This window comes from Poecilia reticulata, linkage group LG21, assembly GCF_000633615.1.
Source record: "Poecilia reticulata strain Guanapo linkage group LG21, Guppy_female_1.0+MT, whole genome shotgun sequence".
Lineage (NCBI taxonomy): Eukaryota > Metazoa > Chordata > Actinopteri > Cyprinodontiformes > Poeciliidae > Poecilia > Poecilia reticulata.
The window spans coordinates 16548228-16570212 of NC_024351.1; the positions used below are offsets into that span (position 1 = coordinate 16548228).

General features: G+C 39.7%; 2 protein-coding genes across 2 annotated transcripts in view; one reads left to right on the top strand and one right to left on the bottom strand.

Annotated features, from left to right (window-relative positions):
* Positions 1-19403, top strand: part of LOC103457902 (E3 ubiquitin-protein ligase pellino homolog 2) — a 36000-nt gene extending 16597 nt beyond the window's left edge. Inside the window, exon 9 of the transcript XR_001776110.1 lies at positions 19276-19403. The gene's annotated coding sequence lies outside the window, so the exon portion shown is untranslated. The remainder of the gene's footprint in view (positions 1-19275) is intronic.
* On the bottom strand, positions 12690-18483 carry LOC103457903 (homeobox protein OTX2-like). The gene is made up of 4 exons (XM_008398378.2): positions 18376-18483; positions 15202-15415; positions 14900-15051; positions 12690-14635 (listed from the first exon to the last, which is right to left on the bottom strand). Exons 2-4 carry the CDS (start codon positions 15296-15298, stop codon positions 13961-13963), a joined length of 924 nt encoding a protein of 307 aa, XP_008396600.1. The 5' UTR covers positions 15299-15415; positions 18376-18483; the 3' UTR covers positions 12690-13960.
* Positions 19404-21985: the final 2582 nt, after the last annotated feature.

Consider the following 21985-nt stretch of genomic DNA (forward strand, 5'->3'; position numbering starts at 1 on the left):
TCTCATTACTTTGTGTCTTTGAGGGCTGTCAGATGATGCAAGCGCGTGTTCTGGCTTCGCTTTCCCTTGTTTGGGGAAAACTCCTTTTCCATCCCGCAGGCACCTTCAGCGGTCAGGGAACGATAGCGCTTCTCTCCCCTCTTCTGCCGTATCAAGCACACACTCAATTAACACAGCGTGAAAGGTGAGAGCCGTTTTGAAAACATTTCTCATTACACCTTATCGCTGGGCCACAGAGGGGGGCAACACGAAGCAAATTACGAGGGGCGGGATGAGAGATGGAGAGCGAAGAAAGGAGGGAGAGTGCCGGAGACATCAAAGTGTTCTTGCTCTATTTAAATTGAGTGATCTTGTGTGAAAAGATCCACACTACACAAAGATTAACCCCATCCACCCTCCCACTTGCACACACAGCTAATAATGCACCCACATACCCTTGGATTTATGTGTCAAGGGTTAATAGCTGTGAGCAGGAGGACACTGGGGGGTTTGTGTGGGGTGTTACTGCAAAATGTACGTGTGTGCTTATGTGGAATGCGTTCATGTGCGAGGCAGAGATGTTTGTGTGTGTGTGTGAGAGAGAGAGAGAGAGAGAGAGTAGAGTTGGAGATCAAACAGTGAGAGCATGAGAGGCTCAGTTTCATCATGGAGTGACAGACTGACACCAATCCCACGAGCAGCGCCGCTGGAACAGACCTGCCAGCGCTCTAACAGGGAACACACACAAACACTCACAGAGACTGGGAGCTGATCTGTCGCCTGTTTCCTGCCAGTTTCATCATGTCCTTTACCGAGATGCAAATTTGACTCATTTTCATTACATTGCAGAAGTGTTAAGCTGGTGGACTATTTGCATATGTGGGCTTTTTTTTTTTTTGGTTTGTTTGTTTGTCCTTCTGCTGGGATGTGTTACCTGTTTGTTGTGCGGCTCGTAAAGAAAGAGTGTGAGTGCTCCCTCTGTCGCGACCCAAGTCGTCTTCCCCCCTGTAGGTGTGTGCCCGCTCAATCCCGCCCGGTGGATTAGTGACGTCGGCGGAGCTCACCCTCTCGCTCCGATAAGGGCGTGCGCCATTGCCTCCCGCTCCCTGCTCCCCGTGCTCAATTTCAGATAGAGCTAATGGAATCTGTCCCGCGCGATTGTAATGCGAACGAGACTCATTTTCCACGGAGCTTGGAACTGTCAGCTTGGCAGGGTGGTGTCGGGTGGAAGGTGGGCTGTATGGAGGGGGGTTGGTGTACCAACAAGGAAAGGGCTGATGGGATGGGGCTGTAGGAGGTAGAACAGGATGAGGTGTTGTGTTGTGGTGAGTCTCTTTCTTGCGAAAGTAAAGGGGCGTCTCCAGAAAGTTTTCAAAGGGTGGTAAGATGCATTTGACTGATGATCCACATCAAATCACAACCGGTTACAGAACCATTGGACGATACGACGGATTAACTTGGTTTTAGTCTCTTCTGTGAAATGGATGCAGAATTTCCCCAAGAGGCAAAACAAAATCTATGTTTCCTACAGTATGTTGCTGGCTCTATGTTTAAAGTTATTGGTGACTCCAGTGAATCACAGTGGGAGTCGTAATCCACACATGGAGAAAAATATGGAGCAGTTGAAAACTTTCTCAGGAGTGGCCAGACCAGCACAAATTATTCACCAGGAGGTCAATAAGAGCCCTGGACAACACCCAAGGGTTGGCAGGCCTGTTATCTATTAAAGAAAAAGCAGCTTTTAAGTAAAATATAGAGAAAAAATTAAGCCTTGAACAAACTAGTAACAAGCAAGGAAATCTACATGTTTATATGTGACATAAAGTTTACCAAAAACAGCCTTTGATCTCTGCCACAACGTCAACTTAATTACTTTCTCCTGCTCTGCATCAGTTATGATTACTAAACATTTCTCTGCACGTTTTGACAATTTTATCATTCCATTTAATGAGCATTTTAAAATGTTTGCTACACAGAAGTGTTTTTACATGTTGCAATGATTATTTTTATTATTCTAACAGATTTTACTGTAATCAGAACTTTTAATTTTTACATTTAGTTTTATTGTCAGCTACAGTGTCTATCTTTGTACTAGACACACGCTGAGGGTCGTTGTTTAATGATTTCAGACTATCTAAATTATCTGTCTTGATAATTAATTGAACGGAGTTTATCATTAGTGGAGGAGCCCACGGCTGTGTATTTCTCATAGCCGCCTGTAGGTGGCAATGTTTCCACAATGAACACTTCACGAATAAGACCGACCGCTGGCTATTTTTCATTCCTGGACTTTTCTATGCATGCATCTTTGTTTTACTGTCCTTTTATAATATCTGATCACCTTATTCTTCCCTCTCATTCATCCTATTACTGCTGGTTTTTATTAGGTTTATTTACAAATCACGTCAGCCAGTTTCCTTGTCAAAGTTACACAGTTCCCCATCATTTACAATATTTGGAGCCATTTTCTTTTAGAATTTGCAGGATATATTGCGTTTTGGTGAAACACCAAATAAATGAACGTACAGAGTGGATAAATTCAAGTTGGACCGATGCTTTTTGACACCCTCTCAATCTCTGTGATGCCCAATTCAGCAAAGGGAAAGGAAGGAAATACCAATTTGGCAGCATTACTGGGATTACGGCGGCTGGCCTCTTTAATCTGGGACAGACTGTGGCATTTGTCAGCACTTAAAGCTGTCATCAGTCGCCGTCTCCCATCCAGTAAAAGCAGCAAACGCTGCTGGTGCCGATTAGACTCTGTGAAATAAATAAATGACCAAACAGCAAAAGCTCACAGCCAAGCTTTAAACCTCTGGAGAGACACTCTCCTTTTAATTATTCAACGCTTTCCAAAAGCATTCACACCATTTGTAATGTTTTCACATTTTTCTAGGTTAATACCAAAAACAACCAATGTACTTTATTGGTATGTTGGTTTATATTGTAGACCAGTGTAAACCAGCATGGTTTTCAACTTTTCTTATGAAAAAAAATACACTTCTTAGAATCATCTTTTACTACAAAAGCCGCTCTTCTGAAGACAATCAATTCAAATGAATTTCATTTCAGAGTATCACTGAAATATTTTTGAGTTGATGGGATTAACACTCTGGATCACGTTCTGGGTCCACCTATTACCATTAAACAAAAGGCAACCAATGTGTTGTAACAAGCACGTCCAGGAAGTTATGATGCTGCAACTATTAATGCAAATTCACTCATCAAATTTTGCAATTTTCACCAGTCAAAACAAACTTTTTGCAAATCTAACCAATCACCTGAATGTTTTTTGGCCAATCACTGCAACCGACAGAATTTCAACCAATCACCTTAAAACCTTACTAACTAGCAAACCTGCATGATGAAAGCATGTGTGTGCTAAGTTGTAACATTTTCCTTTTTTTTCTTTTGCAGACTTTCATGTTAACTTTTAACGACCAACATTGAATTCTTACTTTACATTTTTAACAACTCCTTAGGACACAATTGTATTAAAGGGTGCTATTTCAAGAAGGTGCTTGAAAATATTATTTTCATGTTAAATTTTAACTATTTTGTGGGCAAGAATTTCATCTTTTTTTTGTAAGACTATCATGTTATGGCAAAAAAGAGAGTAAAGTTTTAAAAAAACTTTGATCGCAACTTTTTTAAAAAAGTGCTGCAAAATCAGTAATTTCATAGGCTGCAGCAATCACAAAAAAAAACCCTGCAACATCCTAGAAGGACTGTCTAATTACACTTTAAAGAGGAGGAAGAAGAATGTAAATATGCTTCTGCAAACACACAAAAACCACTGCACACATGCACCTATTCTTAACCACTGCTGGAGTTTCCCAGGAAATATTAAAATAACTCGCTGGATTAAAATTCTTTAAACTGAACATTAAAGAAACTCAAAGTTGAGCTTTTATAGAAATAAAAGGCAAGTCATAATATTCCGCAGCGCGGAGGGAAGAATCGGAGGCGGAAGGTGGCAGACTGTGATATCGAGGTGGAAAAGCGTAACGTCGCAAGGAAGACAGACTGATAAAAGAACGAAACCATTAGTGGAGAAAGAGAGAAAGGCCCCCACAAATTGGCAAAGGGAAGTCAGGGTCTCTCTGCTTTGCATTTCATTTACATGGCTGGCCGTATCGACCAATCGGATTGGGAGCAGAGCCCGAGGCTTAGGAAAGCGAATAAAGACTCCAAATGCCTTCACTGCTCTCATCCCTCTCGCTCATAATACCCTGTCTGCCCTTCTTTTCTGTCGCTCCCTCTCTTTCCTCCCCTCGCTGTCATAATACCCTTTCTCTCCCCATTCTCCTCTCCCTGGCGTGGTACTATAAGTAGACCCTGTCCGATGTGATAGCGGGATGAGGAGAGGTGAAGAAGAAGAGGGGAGGGAGGAGGGAGAGCTGCTTTTTCAGCCGCACATCGCAGGTGAAAAGCAAAGCGGAGTGGGTTGGCTATTGAGTGTTTTTAAGTAGAAGCTGTGGGAGCAGATCCACTGTCATCGTGATGTTTTTCTTGTTTGGCAATATTTTTAGTTTTTTCACTTGATCAGGATGTGCTCTTCTTCTGTCACAGTGCAGCAGCAGATACTGGACAATTCAGTGACCTCAGCTCCCCTCACTATCCTTCGCAGGGTCTCGTTGTCTACTGCATTAGCAGCGCATAAACACAACAGGGTTTCTAATCAATCTTCCTGTCAGTCCATTTTTAGACATCTCCATCTTGTCTAAAGTTTTAATACAGTTTTTTTTTTTTTTTTGAAGTTTTAATACAGTGTTTCAGCATATTATGGAAGTTTGTTTAATTAGCCTTAATATTGTACAATCTGCTGACAGAAAGTCTTCCAAAACTTCGCAGAAGCCTGTTTTCTATAGATGGTGTTTGGTTTTGGCCAGAAACAAAACTGCCAACATTTTTTATTTTTTTGGACTCCATTTGTTGAGATACACAGATTAAACCAATTCAAGGCTCCAATTATGTGTTTTCTGTAAATTTCACACACAAAAATTGCCTATTTATGATGAACAAGGATTTTTTTTTCTGACATGCAGACGCTGTAGCACGCACACACGCGTACACATTAATTACTAATTGACGCTACACACTTAAACTCATTTTGATCTAAATATGTGAGAAGAGATACTACAAAAACCTAAGAATAACCTCGGGCATTTTTTACAAGACACACGTAATTACTAAACACATGCACACACTTTCATGCAGACATTAGGGGCTCAATTTGAGGCATATTACAAGTTTAGCAATTTACCCCCATCCATGCGTGACAGACGAGTCAAAATTGGAGGAAAGTCTTGAAGAACAGGTCAGTAACCAAATTCATGCTTTTCATGGTCATTCCAAAGCTAGCTAGCTAGCTTTGTAAATTTATAATGCAAGCATGTAGCCCCACCCACATATTGCTCAGACAACACTGTAAGGTTCCCACCCTCCCTCACTGTCCCGCCACACACCCCACCAGCTTCATTTACCGTTAACCATCCATAACAATGACTTATTTGTCGGTGAGGAACATCCACAATGGGAGCCCCCACCCCCAGGCGTGTCAGCACCTCCCCCGACACCACAGTGAGTCAGTATGCCGCCAATTACTGAGCGCAAACTAAATGAGGTCAAAACGGGACGGGGTCATTAGCAAAGTAAACCCGTTGACTCCTTGGGGGTGGAAGAAAGCAAAGAAGTGAGAGAAGGTTGCAGAAAATCTTCCAATCATAATAAAAACTCGCATGTCACAGTTTTAAGGACTCATCACTTGGGTTGGTTGGGTTTTACGTCTGGATCCCGGCACCCGTCAAGATCCATTGCAGTTTTCCTCTGTCGCTTTATTGCATTTCTTCGAATAGAATTGAAATTCTTAAAAAAAAACCTGCTTGTTCAATCTTCAAATCATTGCGTCATTCGTGCGCATCAAGAAGCCATTTTCTCATTTCTGTGAACGCGCTGAAAATCTTTCTGTGTATTTAATCAAGCGATTGTGTGCAGTTTTCTCCTTTTTCGTACATTTTTAACTGTAGGATGTTAATCAAAATTTAGGATATGAGTCTCGGTTTGTTACATAAGTCTTAACATGAAAAATGCTTGAAGAAGTTATAATAAGTAAAGCATACTTCTGTGCATTTCCATTAGTCTTTTGTTCTAAATCTGTCCTGAATTGGTAAGTTGCTCCCCGGTGAATCCTGACTTTCTCCAATTGGTGAATGCGTGAACATTTAACCATAAAATGTTGCATTTTATGTAACTTTCAAAGTTACATAACACACATTTCAAAGTAATTCAATGGAATATGGAAAAGGCAAACAAAAGACATTTTCTGTTAGGAAATTTGGTTTGGAAATCTGTAAGGTAGAAATTGCTCATTGTTATCTTAGCTGGATCAGAAATGCGAGTCTCTTATAAAAGGAAAGTCGACAAATCAGCACCAGAATCTATAAAAATATGTTGAGGCATAAAACCTACAAAATAATATAGAATTACATTAAATCATACACAACATTTGAGGTTTTCTTCTTTTTTATTTCCTTTCATAATTCATCAAAAAAAAAAAAAAAAAACTACCACGAGGGATAAACTGATGCAACTGTTAAGTGTTTATGTCCAAGCTGTTTTGTTTTCAGGTATGAAGTGAAAGTAGGCCGGGAGGAAACGACAGCGCACTGATAAGAAATGGGGGTGTGAATTGGCAAATAGACAAACTGGCCCGTTGCCAGGTGACAAACCGCTTGTTTATGTTGTCTGTTCATTATGATCGCGTTTTGTTTTGTTCACGACTGCCTGCCGGTTTCTCCTTCTTAATGTTAGTGTGTTTTCATGGTTGAGAAAGTGGGACAGACCTGTGTGGGTCACAACAGGAACGACAAAACAATTTCCTAACATCTCCAAAAAAAAATACCCTACATCATCCAAAAGTAAATCTAAGCCCAAAATGAACTGAAAATATTTTCACGTTCACTCAAAAGTGACGTTTTTTTAGCTCAGGTTGCAGATTTTTGTCGTAAACTTTGAAAACCCGGGGCGAAGCTACAAGCGATTAGCGAAAAGGCTGTCTGGTGCGAGAGTGTCCTTTGTTGGCCGGCAGCATATTTGTATTTGTGTATCTTCATTGTGACGCGTGTAATCCGCATGCTCTCTAATCCCGGAGCAGGTGGCCAGGCGTTTGCCGACTGCAGGGGGGGAGTGTGGAGAGGGCACACTTCTCCTGGTCTCCTGAACACACACAGACCTTTACACACACACACACGTACAACTGATCCACACGCTCCCACCGACCTACCACCGCAACATTCAAGGAGTTGTAACGGGAGAGAAACCTGCGAGAAGGCGTTTCCGTTCTAGCTTTCTCTGGACACCCACTGTCTCTCTGCGGGTCCACAACAGACACGCTCCCCTGTGGGAGCTTACTCACCGCTCTGAACAGGTGGGCTGAGACCGGGTGGAGCAGGGAGAGAGGCATCTGTCGACAAACTGTGCTGCCATCTCCTCTGCTGCACCTTCCCACACGCAGTAATGAGGAAAGCAAATAAAACCAGCAACTTATCAACCCCAAAGAGGTTTTTTCTCTTAGTTGTGACGTTCCTTCAAGAAACGCCAAGAACACATTAGACCCTCAAATCAACTACGCATTTCAGCAACAAGTGCTTTACATCATAAAACCATCGTACAGTCACCAGTTATGAAACAACAGCAATAAACATGTTTTATCAAATGACGTCATCAAAATCATGAAGCAAATACATGTCAAGTTTGCTGATCAATGTTCCACTTGTTACAAATCAGAAGCGACCTTAAACGGTTTAACCTCGATTTAAAGGAATTCAGTGTTTAGTCCGTTTTGCAGTTTTCTGGAAGTCTGTCCCAGACTTGTGGTGCACAAAAGCTGAATGCTGCTTCTCTCCATGTCTGGTTCTGGTTCTGGGGATGCAGAGCAGAACCAGAACCAGGAGATCAGACAGGTCTGGAGGGTTGACACAACAACAGCAGATCTTTGGTGCTATAAGCCGTTCAGTGATTTATAAACTAACAGCAGTATTTTAAAGTCTACTCTCTGAGCTGCAGAGAACCAGCGTAGGGACTTTAGAACTGGTGTGATGTGCTCTAACTTCCTGGTTTTAGTCAGGACATGAGCAGCAGCGTTCTGCATCAACCGCAGCTGATTTTATTATATCGATCACCTGTTTAACCAGCTGAAAATAATCTTCAATGTTATTTATTACTTTCCTTCATGAACAGCTCCCCATTTGGGTAAACGCAAATATAATTAAAATAATGTGCAGTGACATCAAAAATAAAATTTCCCGATATAATTCAAATCTGACTCATAACCTCTTATCATGAGTAGAAGGGCAGTTTAAAATCTGAGCTTAGTTCTGGCTAAAAAAAAAAAAAATTGCTTCGCCCACACTGCAGTGGACATCTAGCCGGCGTTCCAGTTGTTTCTCTTCCGAGTGGGAAGTCGGGATTTCTGCGCTCCGAAATGCAAATCGAAGGCAACGTTTCTACCCTGCAACGTTTAGATTCATCCCTGCTCCGACGCACCTGCCTGAACGCCGTCACCAGTAGCTCTTGCAGCTCTGCAGAGGCCCGGTGCCGAACCGTTCTGCTGAGTCAGAGCTTTAAAGAGAGTTGGATATTAAAGTGCTGTGCAGCACTTTAATATAAATGAGATATCTAAGTATGAAGGTCTTTTAAGGGATGTTTTTTTGTCACTTGCAGATAAGAAAGTAGTTAAAGTTGATTAAAAGAAGGACTTTCTAACATGTTTATAAGTGTTAATGTGGGGGTTAATCTGTGTTTAAAGCAATTTAACTGATTAAATTAAACAAGTTGATGTTATCATGGAAACTAGTTCAAACTGAAATAAAAAAACAAAACATTACTTTGCATACCAGGGCCACTAAACTGATACAATCATTGATACTGTTGTGAAACATGTCACTATGATATCTTACGGACATATCTGTGTGACTATAAGATAAAATATTGTTATGACATAATCTGGAAGGTTTTATTACTTGTTTTATGACCAGTTGCTACTATTTTATTACTTGGATGATACAGGATAAAACCTTAGTTCATGTTTTACGCAGCTTTTGTTCCCGTCGTCTCCCATATATTCACTTCACCTCTCAATCATCTCTTCATGTCAAATGCTTTTGGTTTAAGCCTATGTAAATGTGACCATTAAACGCCCGTAATCTCTTATTAAAACCTTTCTCTCTTTTTTTTTTTTTTTTTTCCTTTATAAAAGGAGATTTACAGTTTTTTTTTTCTAATGGTCTGTTTGCAAAAAAGGCAAAATTGCTTTGCTGGCTGAATGTCCACTTTTGGCATAATCCAGGAAGCTGTGAGTCTCAAGCTAAATGGATGCTTTGGGGAAAAAAAAGAAAACATATTAGAACGGCTTTAAATTTATGTACAGCACTAATACTTTAATGGCAAATCATTCTTTTACATATGCTGTATTTTATGTCAAATCTGTAATCAGCTTTCTGCTTCATGTGATATATATATATATATATAACATATTCGCTTTTTTACAGAAATGTGCTACAAAAAGAGCATTATGTGCATTTCAGATTGCATGTGTCTCTCCTTAAATAAATATTATATTTGATATTTTGGTTTTTGTTGAACAAAAACTTCAACCACAGGTGAAAAATGATTTAACTGCAATTAAGCCAAGAACAGATCAAAAGCAAAGTTACTAACATCTGCAGTCTAGAAAAACTGTAATTATTATCTCGCACATGGCCAGGTTGGTTTGGATATTTGTTTTCTCTCTTGCTCTCTCTTAATAATTAAAACCATTGGAAGAAGCCTGATTATTTACATTGTTGTGTAAAATTAAAAACCTTCCTCTGTTGTTGCAGCCACAAAAATATCCTGAACAGAAGGTGAAAACAACAGGGTGTGTTTTTTTTGGGTTTTTTTTTTTTTTGCAACAATTCCTAAGGTAAAGCGAATTAAAGCCAAGGAGATGTTCTGTGCTGTGTCTGGAATCACGAGGAACGTATCTTTTTATCACGAACAAAATAAAAAGGCAAGCAGTTAGAGATAGTTTTGTTCAAACCGTTGAACTTTTCTACATTTTGCCATATCAGAACCGCAGACATTACTGCATTTTATTGGAACTGTGCCTCATAATCCTACAAAATGTATTGTGTAACTGTAGAGGGGAAGAAAAGGGACATAGTTTTTACTTTTTTTTTTTTACAAAAAAAACTGTTAGGCAGTCACTTTTTGTCACACCTTCTTTATTAAAGTATCTTAAAAGAAAATCGAGAGCAACCGATCATCTTCAGGAAGTGTTTGACTTGTAAATCGATTCCATGATGTGTAACTTAATAGTATAAATTGATCTGTTCATTGAAGGCCTCAGATGTTTGCTAGAGCAGAGTTTATGGGAGAACGTTCTGGAGAAGGAAGAAGGAAAAAAAAAAAGTCTCAAGCTTTAAACGTCTCATAGAGTCCTGTTCAAATGTAAAATGAAAAGAGTGTGGAACAAGCGCAAACTTAAAAAGTACATAGTCATCCACCCAAACTAAGTCTTCAAACTGGAATTTATCTCTAAGTGCGCCTTTAACTACTTTTTTATTTTATTTTATTTTTCTTTTTGGAGCAATTACCCAAACATTGGCTCTACTCTCCGTCTTCTTAAGCCTCTGCACGGCATCATCATTTAACGTTTGCACGACGGAATTTGACGTAATCTCACTGGGGTGAGATTACGTCAACAGCAGTAATCCGTCATCCAAAGTGTGCGTCCTTCCGTTTCACCGTGGTCAGTGAGGATGAGGCGGAGCTCGCCGCCTGTCTGACGAGCGCACAGAAACGCCATTGTTTCACTTATTTAAATGAGATTCCACGACTGCTGCTCCTGCCGCAGATGAATTATGTATGCGTTGGTGTGCTTATATGCGATCGGCATCGGCTCCCTGGGAATGTAGGACACATGCTTACGCATAACAATGCTGCTCGGTTGTATTCTCACCGACGGGCCGTTGAGCAGAAATGTTCTTGTTCTTTCTTTCTTTCTTTATTTTTTAAAAAATAAAGTCCATTCTGTTCACCCTGATGCGATGCAGCAAGTATCTGCATCAGCTCCGTGTCTGGCATGGCATTCATAGAGGAGAGGAGAGGAGAGGATAGGAGACCCCGCAGCACTTTCTCTTGCTCTTTTTATTCCTAAAGAACCAACAGAACGAACACCTGCCAGTCAGGGCTGCAGATGATGGGGTCGGGTGGGGAGCGGGGGGGGGTTAAAATGGCGCAGTTCGGAATCGGTTTTGTCTGTCTAGAGACAGAACATCGAGTAAAGACAGTTTATCTTCTATGCAGCAAGCGGGGCGAATTTGAGATATATCTGAGGTGATTAACAGCAGTAACTGCTATGAAAACTTTGTGATCAAACAGCCTCTCCTCTTCCCCCAGCTGGGAGGAAATCCCGGAAATCCCCGGTCTAGCTGAAGTGATGCCGCTTGGGGAAAGCCTCGCCTCGGGGCCACACAAAAAAAAGCGGTCTAATCGGCCGAAAAGAGGGTCTCTCTCTTCCTCTCTCTATCTCTGACTCCCTATATATTTTTTTCATTATTAGTGTTTAACATCCTTAAATGCGATGAGAGGATTAATAAAGCGCGTCTGCCTGCGTGGCCCATATGTCCTCTTTGGGCCGCTTGTGCGTTAATAAAAGGAAACCTGGGAGGGCCTCCCGCTCCAAATGCGGCAGGAAATCTGACTTACTGCTCTTTATTAACATTTATTAGAAAACCCGTTGAAGGCTTAAGTATAATCACCAAGTGATCTGCGGATATTAGTGGAGCCATTTTTTCGCATTTCTTTTTCTACTTTTATTTTATTTTTTTTCTTTCTGTTATGTTGTTATTATTATTTATGCTATTACTATTGCTACATGAATTGTTTTGCCTGTTGTTTATTGTTATTATTAATTTGAAGATGATAAATTAGAAGATGATAAATTAATGTGTTGAGCTGTTGTTCTTGTAGCTTCAGTTCATTTCAAAGGCTGTTGGGGTTCCGCGGTATAATTGGGTCAATTGTTGCTAATTGGCGGTCAGATCGGGACAATGCAAAGCCCTTCAACGGCAGCAAAAAAATAAAATAAAAATAAAAAAAAGTCACGGCTCAGATCCGAGAGGACTCGGTCACGTTTCCCGTTCAGTCCTAATTAAAGTAATATGACGTTCTGCTCGGTGAAGCTGCTTGGGCCACATGCTCTTCAAAAGCTACAAAAACGCGTCCTGACAACTGCAGTTTGTACTTTCGTCTGAGTTAGATATTAATATTAAGTTAATTCATACAATTATATTGCTTTTTTTTTGTTATCTTTCCCATTGAAGACGATTCGATATGTTCCTTGCGCTTTTGCCGCGTGATTTTGCGCGCGAACTGTTCCAAAAGCATGGCCAACGTGTGTTTGTCATTTTTCCGTATTAACTGGGAATATCAGATTGACCTCCTGCGTGAGTGAGGATTAACGTGACCCTTTGATCGGTCACACTTTCCTCCCCACTCAGTGGATGCTGCCACAAAAAGTTAAGGGTTCGAAAATTCCTTAAACCAAACTCTAAATGATAAGGATTTAATGTGCGCCAAGAGGATTTGCGTGAAAAATGTAAATTGAGCCATAGTAACTAATTTTCTGACATTTTGAGCTGCAGTAAACGAACAGAAACATCAAATCTGAGTCAAAAGGTCTTTATTGTTTCATAGTGGGTTTTGTCGCTCTTTACAGTTTTGAATGGACCTTCAAATGCAAGATGTACACTGTTGTTATTCCTGATTTATCATGAAAGCTAATAAAATCCTTCTTTTAGTTAACACTGGGAGCATGGAAATAAAAATGTGAAATTCACAGCTTGCTTTTCCTGCGCATTTTACGCAAGGCAGAATTGCATACAGGTTATACAAAAAAAGAACAACAACAAAAAAATCACAAGTCGGGTAAAAAGAAATTTTACAAGGGAAGAAATGAACATTTTAAAACACATAAAAGACATTTCGGCTCACGCGCGAACGGACTGATTGTCAAATATTCGTATATTTTTTTCTTCTTCCATAAATTAAGTAGTGCATCCAAGTTCGCGTCAGAACTCACTCTCTCTCTCTCTCGCTCTCTCTCTCTCTCTCTCTCTCTCTCTCTCTCTCTCTCTCTCTCTCTCTCTCACACACACACACGCACACGCACGCGCGCTCCCTACAACACAGACACTCATGCACATCGCTTTGATCAAAGGGGCGCCCATTCAGCGTGCCAACAAGAAAAAGAAAAAGGAGAGTCTTTAAGGAGCTTAGCAGGAAAAAGACCTGACCAATCCTTCAAACTCCTCCAAGTTAGTCTCTCTTGATCCTTTTCTCCCTTCTTCTTTTCTGGTCAGCAGATTTGTTCCGTGCCCCTGATCAAAGTTGAGTCTCGATGGTCAATAAGTTAGTCCAACAAGTGTGAGACAGTCCTGCGCTGCTCGACCCGAGGTAGAAGTTAGGGCCTGAATTCTTGTGGAGGGAAGAAAAAAAAAAAAGAAAGAAACTTTATTTTTGCATGAATGCAAAGCCGGGTCAAGGCAAGAGCGAGACACCGCTGCTTAGGACCCCCCAGCATGCCACCCCCAGCAGTACCTGACTTTTTCTGCACAGAACATAGATCCAAAGATGTCTGTTAATCGAGAATGAACCAACTTTTAAATTTGGCCAGTGATTTCTCCACAGTTTTACTTGTCGGTATCCCTTTATTTTTAAATACATATGAAATATTATATCGTAATTGTGTGATGTGATCAATCTAACTGTTATGTTAGCAAACTGTGTAAGTGGGAATTTTAAAAAAAGCCCAATAAGTTAATATAAGTGGTGGTGTGGTTGCTGGTGGTGCCAATTTCCGCTCAGGACCGCATTCAGTCTTAGACCGGCTCTGCATGGGTTCATAAAAGTTCCCAATTTCTTCCATTTTCTTCTCTCACAACACTTGAAACTTCCAAGCTGCTTGGTCTTTATAATCCAGACAGTCCGAATTGAAATTTAGCTTCCACGATGAGGCAGTTTGGTCCTTATAGTCCAGACAGTCCGCCGCACCGGTGAAACCGAGCCCCGTCGCTCCGTACGCCGACGAGGAGAGCGAGGACGCCGGACTCAGGTGGCTGGACACCCCGCTGCCGCCCATGGGGCTCATGGTGGAGCCCGCGGCGGACAGCTGGTGGTGCATGGGCGACAGATAGGAGCCGCAGTCCATCCCGGTGAAGTAGGACGAGGAACCCGTGTAGCCCTGGTTATAGCCCGTCGCCTGGGTGTAGGTCATCGGGTAAGACCGCTGCATGCAGGAGGAAGAGGAGGAGGAAGGTGTGGTGGACAGCGGGTCGGAGAGCGGGGAGATGGATGCCGGGCTCCAGATGGAGACAGGCGCCGCGCTGCTGCTGCTGTTGCTGGTGCTGCTGCTGCTGTTGCTGCTGCTCACAGCCGGCATGGAGGTGCTGGAGGGCGGCGTGAACTGGCCGCTGGCTCCGCTCTCAGAGCTGGCCTCTCTCACCGGGGAGCCTTTCTTTTTCACCGGCCTGCTGACAGACTTGTTCTGCACGCCCGCCTGAGTCTGCTGGGCCTGCTGGCGATGCTTGGCTCGTCTGTTTTTAAACCAGACCTAAAAAAAAAAAAAAAACAAACATATTTAAATTAGAATAGATCCTAAACTACGAAATTAGTACAACAGAAAATATAGTTAACGTAATTTAACCTGCAAAAAGTGGTGTTTTAAAATCTTTGGATTTCGTTACGATAAAAGACTAAAACACGTCTTGGTGGCGTTCAAGAAAATCAGAAAATTCCAGACAGATTCAACGAATTTAATTGCGTTTCAAATATTATGTGCATTTTTAGGACAGAATCGTGTAATTTTAGGACTCACTTGCACTCTGGATTCAGGGAGGTTGATCTTTAAAGCCACCTCTTCCCTCATGAAGATGTCAGGGTAGCGGGTCTTGGCGAACAGGTTCTCCAGCACGTCGAGCTGGGCCCGGGTAAAGGTGGTCCGCTCCCTCCTCTGCTTGCGAGGGGTCCCTAATAACGACACGACAACAGAAGGATGTCGCTGTTGCAATTTAAAACCACCATATCTGGAGTAACACCATCGAAAATCCTTCAGATTGGAGGAGCAAATGAAGAAAATCGAAATAAAAGTCGTTACTTTTAAAGAAATCACTCTGTTACCTTGGTATCCCACTGAAGGATGCAGTAAGTCCACTCCTGAGGTAGATAAGCTCAATCCGTTCACCGTGTACGGCGGTTGTTTCAAATAGGACATCATGTTTGCCTCCGGCAACCCCGATCACAAAAAGTAGTAAAGAAAATGGCGCAAATAATAATATTAATAATAGCGTTCCCCCCACTGGCGTCTCCGAATTCTGAAATGGTCCAGATGAATCTGAAGGAAAGCATAAAAATATTAACAGTAGTGGCTGTCGGCCGGGTTTTACGCGTAGCCTTTACGCACACGCACACACACACACACACACACACAAAGTGGGCGTCCTCAAACTCGCGGGGCTCTTAAAGCAGAATGGAGACCCCCAGCTGATCCCACTGGACTGAAGATGCTCTGTCTGGCTGACAGACGTTTACGCCATCAACGTCGCCGCCCCTCCCTCCAACAGCTTCAATAACCCCGCCTAAAAAAAAAAAAAAATCGCTTCCACCCGTTCCTTCTTTCCTTGAGCCACCAAAAAAAAAGCAACAACAAAAAAAAAAAACATTGTAGTTAAAATGCGCACTCTCGTTGGGCCCCAACTGAGCACTCAATTAGCATATACACCCACAGGTTGGGGACGAAGCAGCTGATTTGCAGAAACAAAGCGCAGTGTTGACCGATAAGTAACGCTGATAACAAAAGACTTTAAGGGAACAAACAATGAGGCTGCAAACTGAGCGCGCATTTAATCACAGCTCTGCATCGATTTTGGTGATTTTGTTTGTTTCCTTAAGGAAAAGTGCTTAAAGATTTCAACTGGAAACTTTAGGGAAAAGTATGAAACATAAAGATTTACTCATTCTGATGCATCCGCATCCTCCCCCTCCTCCTCGTCCTCCTCTTTCTAATGTATTGCTCCCGGTAATTAGATTTAAGAGGTGACACTTTGGAGAAGTGTTGATTAGAGAGGAGCGGTTAATCTAAACAAACGAGGAGATTGATCACTATTTATCTTCGAGTATACCAGGAACAATAGCTACATTTTAAAATGATTTCATGGCACCAATTGAAGATCGAGACGGAACAAATAAAATATAACTCAAAAGCAATAAAACAAATGAAAAATACCACATTTTTGTCTGATTAAGAGGAAAGGTTTTTTTTTCAAAGCTGAATCTCTGTTAACGAGCATAAATTAATCAATCCGAAGCTGTTTTTGAAGGACTTTAAAACCTTTAATAGGGCAGCATGTTCTAATTGTAACATTTCACTGTTGAGTACACTGTTAAAACAAACTGTTAGAACAATTGATATAAATCTGTGTAACCGTCTGCTTGCATTTTCGCTAACGAACATGGAGATAAAGTAGTTCCATTGTGACAAATTAACTTTGTAACTATAAGCAAAATTTCCTCATATGCAAACAAACTACTAGCATTTAACCAGCGGCACTATTGAAGCAATTTGCATGCATTTTATTTTTGGATGATTTTAATTATTTCTTTCTGAGTAGAAAGTGTAACAGAAAAAAAAACACCTATAAAAATAGTTTTGCTAATTAAAACTATTTTAATTAGCAAAACTAAAAAGTCTTACTTTTTGTTAAAAATAAGTAAAAAGTAAGACTTGGTTTGTGACAATTTGTGATAAAAAGAAATTATATAAAGAGTGAAAACAATGTAAATAAAATAAACACAAAAAACATTAAATGTTAACGACTAACAGCTATAAGAAGCTCAGCTAGCAAGTTTGAACGAACATTAGCATTGTTGCTATTAGCTAAAGCTGTGTCATAGTTTTACTAAGCTAAATCTTGCAGTTCTCTGTTACAGGTCAAATAGCTAATGCTTAGTACTGTATGGCTTGTGTGTTAATTAGAATGCACACAATGTAGCTTTTTTTTTTTTGCAGTGCATCAATAAAATATCAAGCCCTGACTTTTTTTATCAGTTGAAACATCTTCTTGTTTTTTTTAGCATCTGCCGACAGGGACCTGCCTGGCATTAAAATATGCACTTCTCTATTAATACTATTATTAGCATTAGTCGCACTCGTCGTTTCTTCCGAAGCCAATAACGGCCGCTCCTGTTCATCCCAAACTCAATCTGTCACTTTTCTCCTCCTCAGTTCCTCCACAATAATAAACACCCCTCCCGCCCCGTTGTAGGCTAATAATTATTATTGGCTCAAATCTTTTTTCTCTCTCTCTTTTTTTTTTTATTTAACCCCCCTCTCCATCCCTCTTCTCCTTCTTTCTGAGAGAAATTAACGCGATAATCCGGACGGCACGCGCTGGCCTGATTACGGGACGCCATGCAGCCGCGGCTCCGCGTACGGGCCTCGGCAATTTTCAGCGTCATGAAAATAAAACAAAGAGTGGCATTGTGTTTATAGGAGCAGCTGACTGGCAGACGACCCGCACACACCCCGACCCCCCCCCCTCTAAAAAACAAAACAAAACAAACAACCAAAAAAAAAAAAAAAAACAGAAAACAGGATTATTATTAATTTTTTTTAATTTTTAATTTTTTTTTAACTGGAATCAAAAATATATTTTAAAAAGAAAACAAGTGCTATAATTATTAAGAATAATTTAAGAATAATTAAAAATAAAATACGTCCTGTTTTCAATTTTCTAAAATAAATAAAGACTTTTATTTTTTAGGAGAAAAAAATTATCTAAAATATTTTTGGGATTTTTTGGGGGAAAATGTTCTAAAATTTCTAAATTTTAGGAAATTTCTCTAATTATTGAACATTTTAGGTACAATAAAATTATACCTAAAATGTATAATTTTTGTATAAAATAAAATTATAAATTTTTTTTAGAAATATATAATTTTATTTTTATATATATATATATTTTACTTTTTTTTTTTTTAGCTGACAATTACTAGCCTTCACTACTTAAATACAGCATATGGAATTAGCTAAGAACTGAATAGCCAGCAATTTGTAAACTGACTGCATGGCCTGCTTTCCTCTCATAATGACTAAATCCTTGTGAATCCTATGAATCCTGCTCTCTCCTGAAATTCATTGCCTGAATGCTCCTTTGGTTGGAAAAGGGGAGAAAAGTTCCCCCCACCTCCCCTCAAACACGCCTCCTCAATTATCTACCCTGTCTGACTGTAAATTAAAAGAAAATCCTAAAAAGGAAAAAAAAAATTTAAAACAAAAACAAGGATCCTACTTACTTCAGTCTGCTGTTAATATAAAACGATCCTTTGGTTGGGCTTATAGACCCATCAAACGGCTTTGATTTGTTTCCTTCCGGATAACCTCGTTGGATGCGGATTAAACTGAGAGATGCTCAGTATTTATTGGGGGAGAGAGAGAGAAAGTGTGTGAGTTTGTTTGAGAGGGAGGAGAGGAATTTTAGCAACCAATGGAAATGAGAGTGAAATTTGATTTGCAGAGGTGGAGGATAGAAACATGTGGCTGCAACACAACTAAAGCAACGATAAACTGGATAACAGCGAATGTTAGGAAGAAAATCTATAAATCTTTTATCTCCTATGACCAAAATTCATCCATCTGCAAAGTACCACAACTTGAAAAGCACTTACTCCAGTCATTATATTTTATGCGATAGAAGTTGGTTCTTTGTGTGAAATGAGAACAGGGCATACAAAAAGAGCAGCTGCAGTTTGAGATAAAAAATAAATGTTCATAAAGAAGCTTAAAGTAAAAGTTTTCATCAGTTAAAATAAAAAAAAATTATAGCAAGACAAAGTTGACAGGGATAGTGATAGAAGTGGCAGACTGACTCACACAGAAATACAAATTTTAAAAAGTGTTGGTCTTATTACAGAGCCAAGAGGGACACCTTTCTACATGAAGGTAACAAGAAGAAAGGCCACTGAGTTTAGCACATTTCAAAGGTCTATTTTTTTTTACTTTGCCTTTTTGGCTGTAGAAAATGACTATTATAATTTTGATCTGTTAGTTCATTAAGCTATTAGAGAAGTAAGTTGCTGCAGAGACATTTCATCTACGGTTACTGCAAACTAATCAGAAAACAAAACAAAAACTTTCACCTCCTTCTTGACATTTTTGTCTACAATTTATCTTACAGATCCAAACTGAAGTTTGAGGTCAAATCAAAGTCCAAAGGTACTGAAGGCTGAAGGCTACATGGTTAGAGTTTGTGTTACCAACAGGGAGCAAAAAGTGGCTGATCCAAAAGAACAGAGACCAGAACCAATGGAATGTTTTAAACCGGTTTTATTCCTACAGAGTTGAGGTTTAAAAAGTCAATAAAGTAAACTTATAAAAGAAAAAACTAAGGTTAGACTAAAAACATTGTCAAAAATCACATTAATTGCTATGATAAAAAGCAAAATATCCAAAGAAGCTCGAGGTGGAAATTTGACTTCTTTTGATTTTGTTAGAAAAATCTACATCAGCTGGTTGAAAACATAATGTCTGATACGGGAAAATAAAGTTCATGCAACATTAGCCCCTTCACACGGTCTCACTGTGTTTTGCATGTCAGGATTATATAAACGCATGCACCAGATTATCAGAAGCTAATTCCACTTCTTCTGTTTCCACAGAGCTTCACTGCTCTGGTTTAATCCAGGTTCAATCTCATTTAGATTCTTTGTCTTTTGTGTGATTCTAGTCGGCCAAAGCTTCAGCCTCGGCGGCGGTTTCAACCGATGCTCTCCAACAAGCAGCAGGTTAGGGAACTAATTAGGAGTCTGCATGCCAGATGAACAGACTGTGAGGCTGTTGGCCTTTTAGTCGAGATGAAAATCAATGAGACCTTTGTGAGCAGACTGTACTCCATGCAAGCTAGTCCTCCAAACTTCAGATTTATATGCTCATATATATTTATTAAAAAAAAATTAATAAATAAGATGTGTTATAGAAAATAATCAAGATATGGGAAAATAGGTATAAAAACATTAATGTCACAGATTACATGTTTTTTCAATATGCAGTATAATGGTAAAAATATATACATCTATTTAATTAAAGCATAGGATACTACTGAAATTGGAACAAACTTAAAATGTGGCATGTAATCCTTTCCTCTGAGAACAGATATAATGTGCTGCTCAATGGCAATAACTGCCTCAGTGTGATGATGTAGCTAACCTAGCTGAAGGTAGATACCAAGTTAAACTCTTGTAAAAACACACTACCTCAACCACAAGTCTTTTGACACTCTATAACAGTGGTCCCTAAACTACGGCCCGCGGGCCGAATCCGGCCCGCCTCCACATTTAATCCGGGCCCCTGAACAATACCAGAGAGCATTTACATTTTTTTTCATATACCGTATTTTCCGGACTGTAAGACGCTACTTTTTTCCTAAGCTTTGAATCATGTGACTTATCTGTGTATTTTTCTTCAACCACCAGGGGGCTCTTTAGCAGGAAGTGAATCATTGGAAGTCAAAATTGGAAATAAAAGAAAAAAGCGCCCATTAAAACGGAATTAGGTTTTAATAGGGAATTAAAATTTGAGAATGTTGTTGATCAGTTAAATTTTTTTTTTTAAATAATACTGGGATTATTATGAGAATTTGAGGCATAAATATTAGGATCCATTAGATGGCAGTAGTGCAACAATAATGGATGCAAGCTGCCATAGAAATCTGAAGAAGAAGAAGAAGAAGAAAGCGCCCATTTTCATTTAGCACATGCTGGTAGCAACACGAAGGATCAGCACTTTTACTGTTAGTTACCGTTCGGAAACTACTGTAATCAGTTCAGTTAAATCTAAACTTAAGAACTTTTCTTTTTCAACCATAATAAATGTGATATTCAATTGACCTGTTATGACTCAAATTTTGGGTATCCGCCCCCCTCTACTGCTGCTGCATCGTTGTGGAAAACCTGGAGCGTCAGAGATATCTGCGGTTTATATGTGAATGTTTACTGAATGTTTACTGTTTTATTTTTTTAAACTTTGGGGTTGCGGCTTATAGTCCGGAAAATACAATATTTATTTAATAAATAGTGGTATTTCCTGGGGTTTTTTCTGTGAAGAACCCAGAGAGGGTTATTTGATTGTGCTTTCTGGAAAACAATACATTTTTACATTTAGGCACTCCTGCAATCGTCACACTTTTTCTGTTACAAACTGACTCCGGCCCCCCACCAGAGAAGGGAAAAGTTATGTGGCCCTCACAGGAAAAAGTTTGTCGACCCCTTCTTTATAACTTCTGTCAAGGTTACATATTCACTCACTCATAACACTACCCTTAGTAAATTATTAGACTCAATGTCCCCAGTTGGATATCGCATCCAATTAATCATAGAAGCATTTTTATCGCGTTAGTAGCATATGAAGGTTGCTAGCAAACTTCACTTAACTCAAATTCTTCAGTAAAGAAAATTTCTCAATCACAAATCTTATAGCTCTTAATGTTTCACTAAGTTGACGTATTAATTCATAATAAATGCTATGTAAACATATTAGCTTGTAGCAAGACATGGTTAGCAAGACATGGTGGAAGAGCCTGAAACTTTTAGCCCTCTAGGGTTTGATTTCCAACATGTCTCACTGCTCATTGCCTAACTGCTGTAAGTAAATGCTACTTGTGGTGCAAATAAAAACAATTGCTTTACCATTACCTCCTCTAAACTTTATGAATGAAAATAGCTAATATTGACTTAACCAATATCTCCAGTTAAATTTCAGTCCAAATATTTAGAGGGAAAATAATAAAGTGGCTAATATTAGAATATGTTTGGTTAAACACATCACAATTTTGATGGCTAATTTTAATACCATTAATAATTTACTTTTATAGAGTATGTATATATATATATATATATATATATATATATA

Coding starts and splice junctions, on each gene's coding strand:
- LOC103457903 (XM_008398378.2), bottom strand. CDS start 15,298: ATGATGTCCTATTTGAAACAACCGCCGTACACGGTGAACGGATTGAGC. Junction 15,052..15,201: donor TCCTTCAGTGGGATACCAAG/GTAACAGAGTGA, acceptor TGTCGTTATTAG/GGACCCCTCGCAAGCAGAGG. Junction 14,636..14,899: donor TCCCTGAATCCAGAGTGCAA/GTGAGTCCTAAA, acceptor TTTTTTTTTTAG/GTCTGGTTTAAAAACAGACG.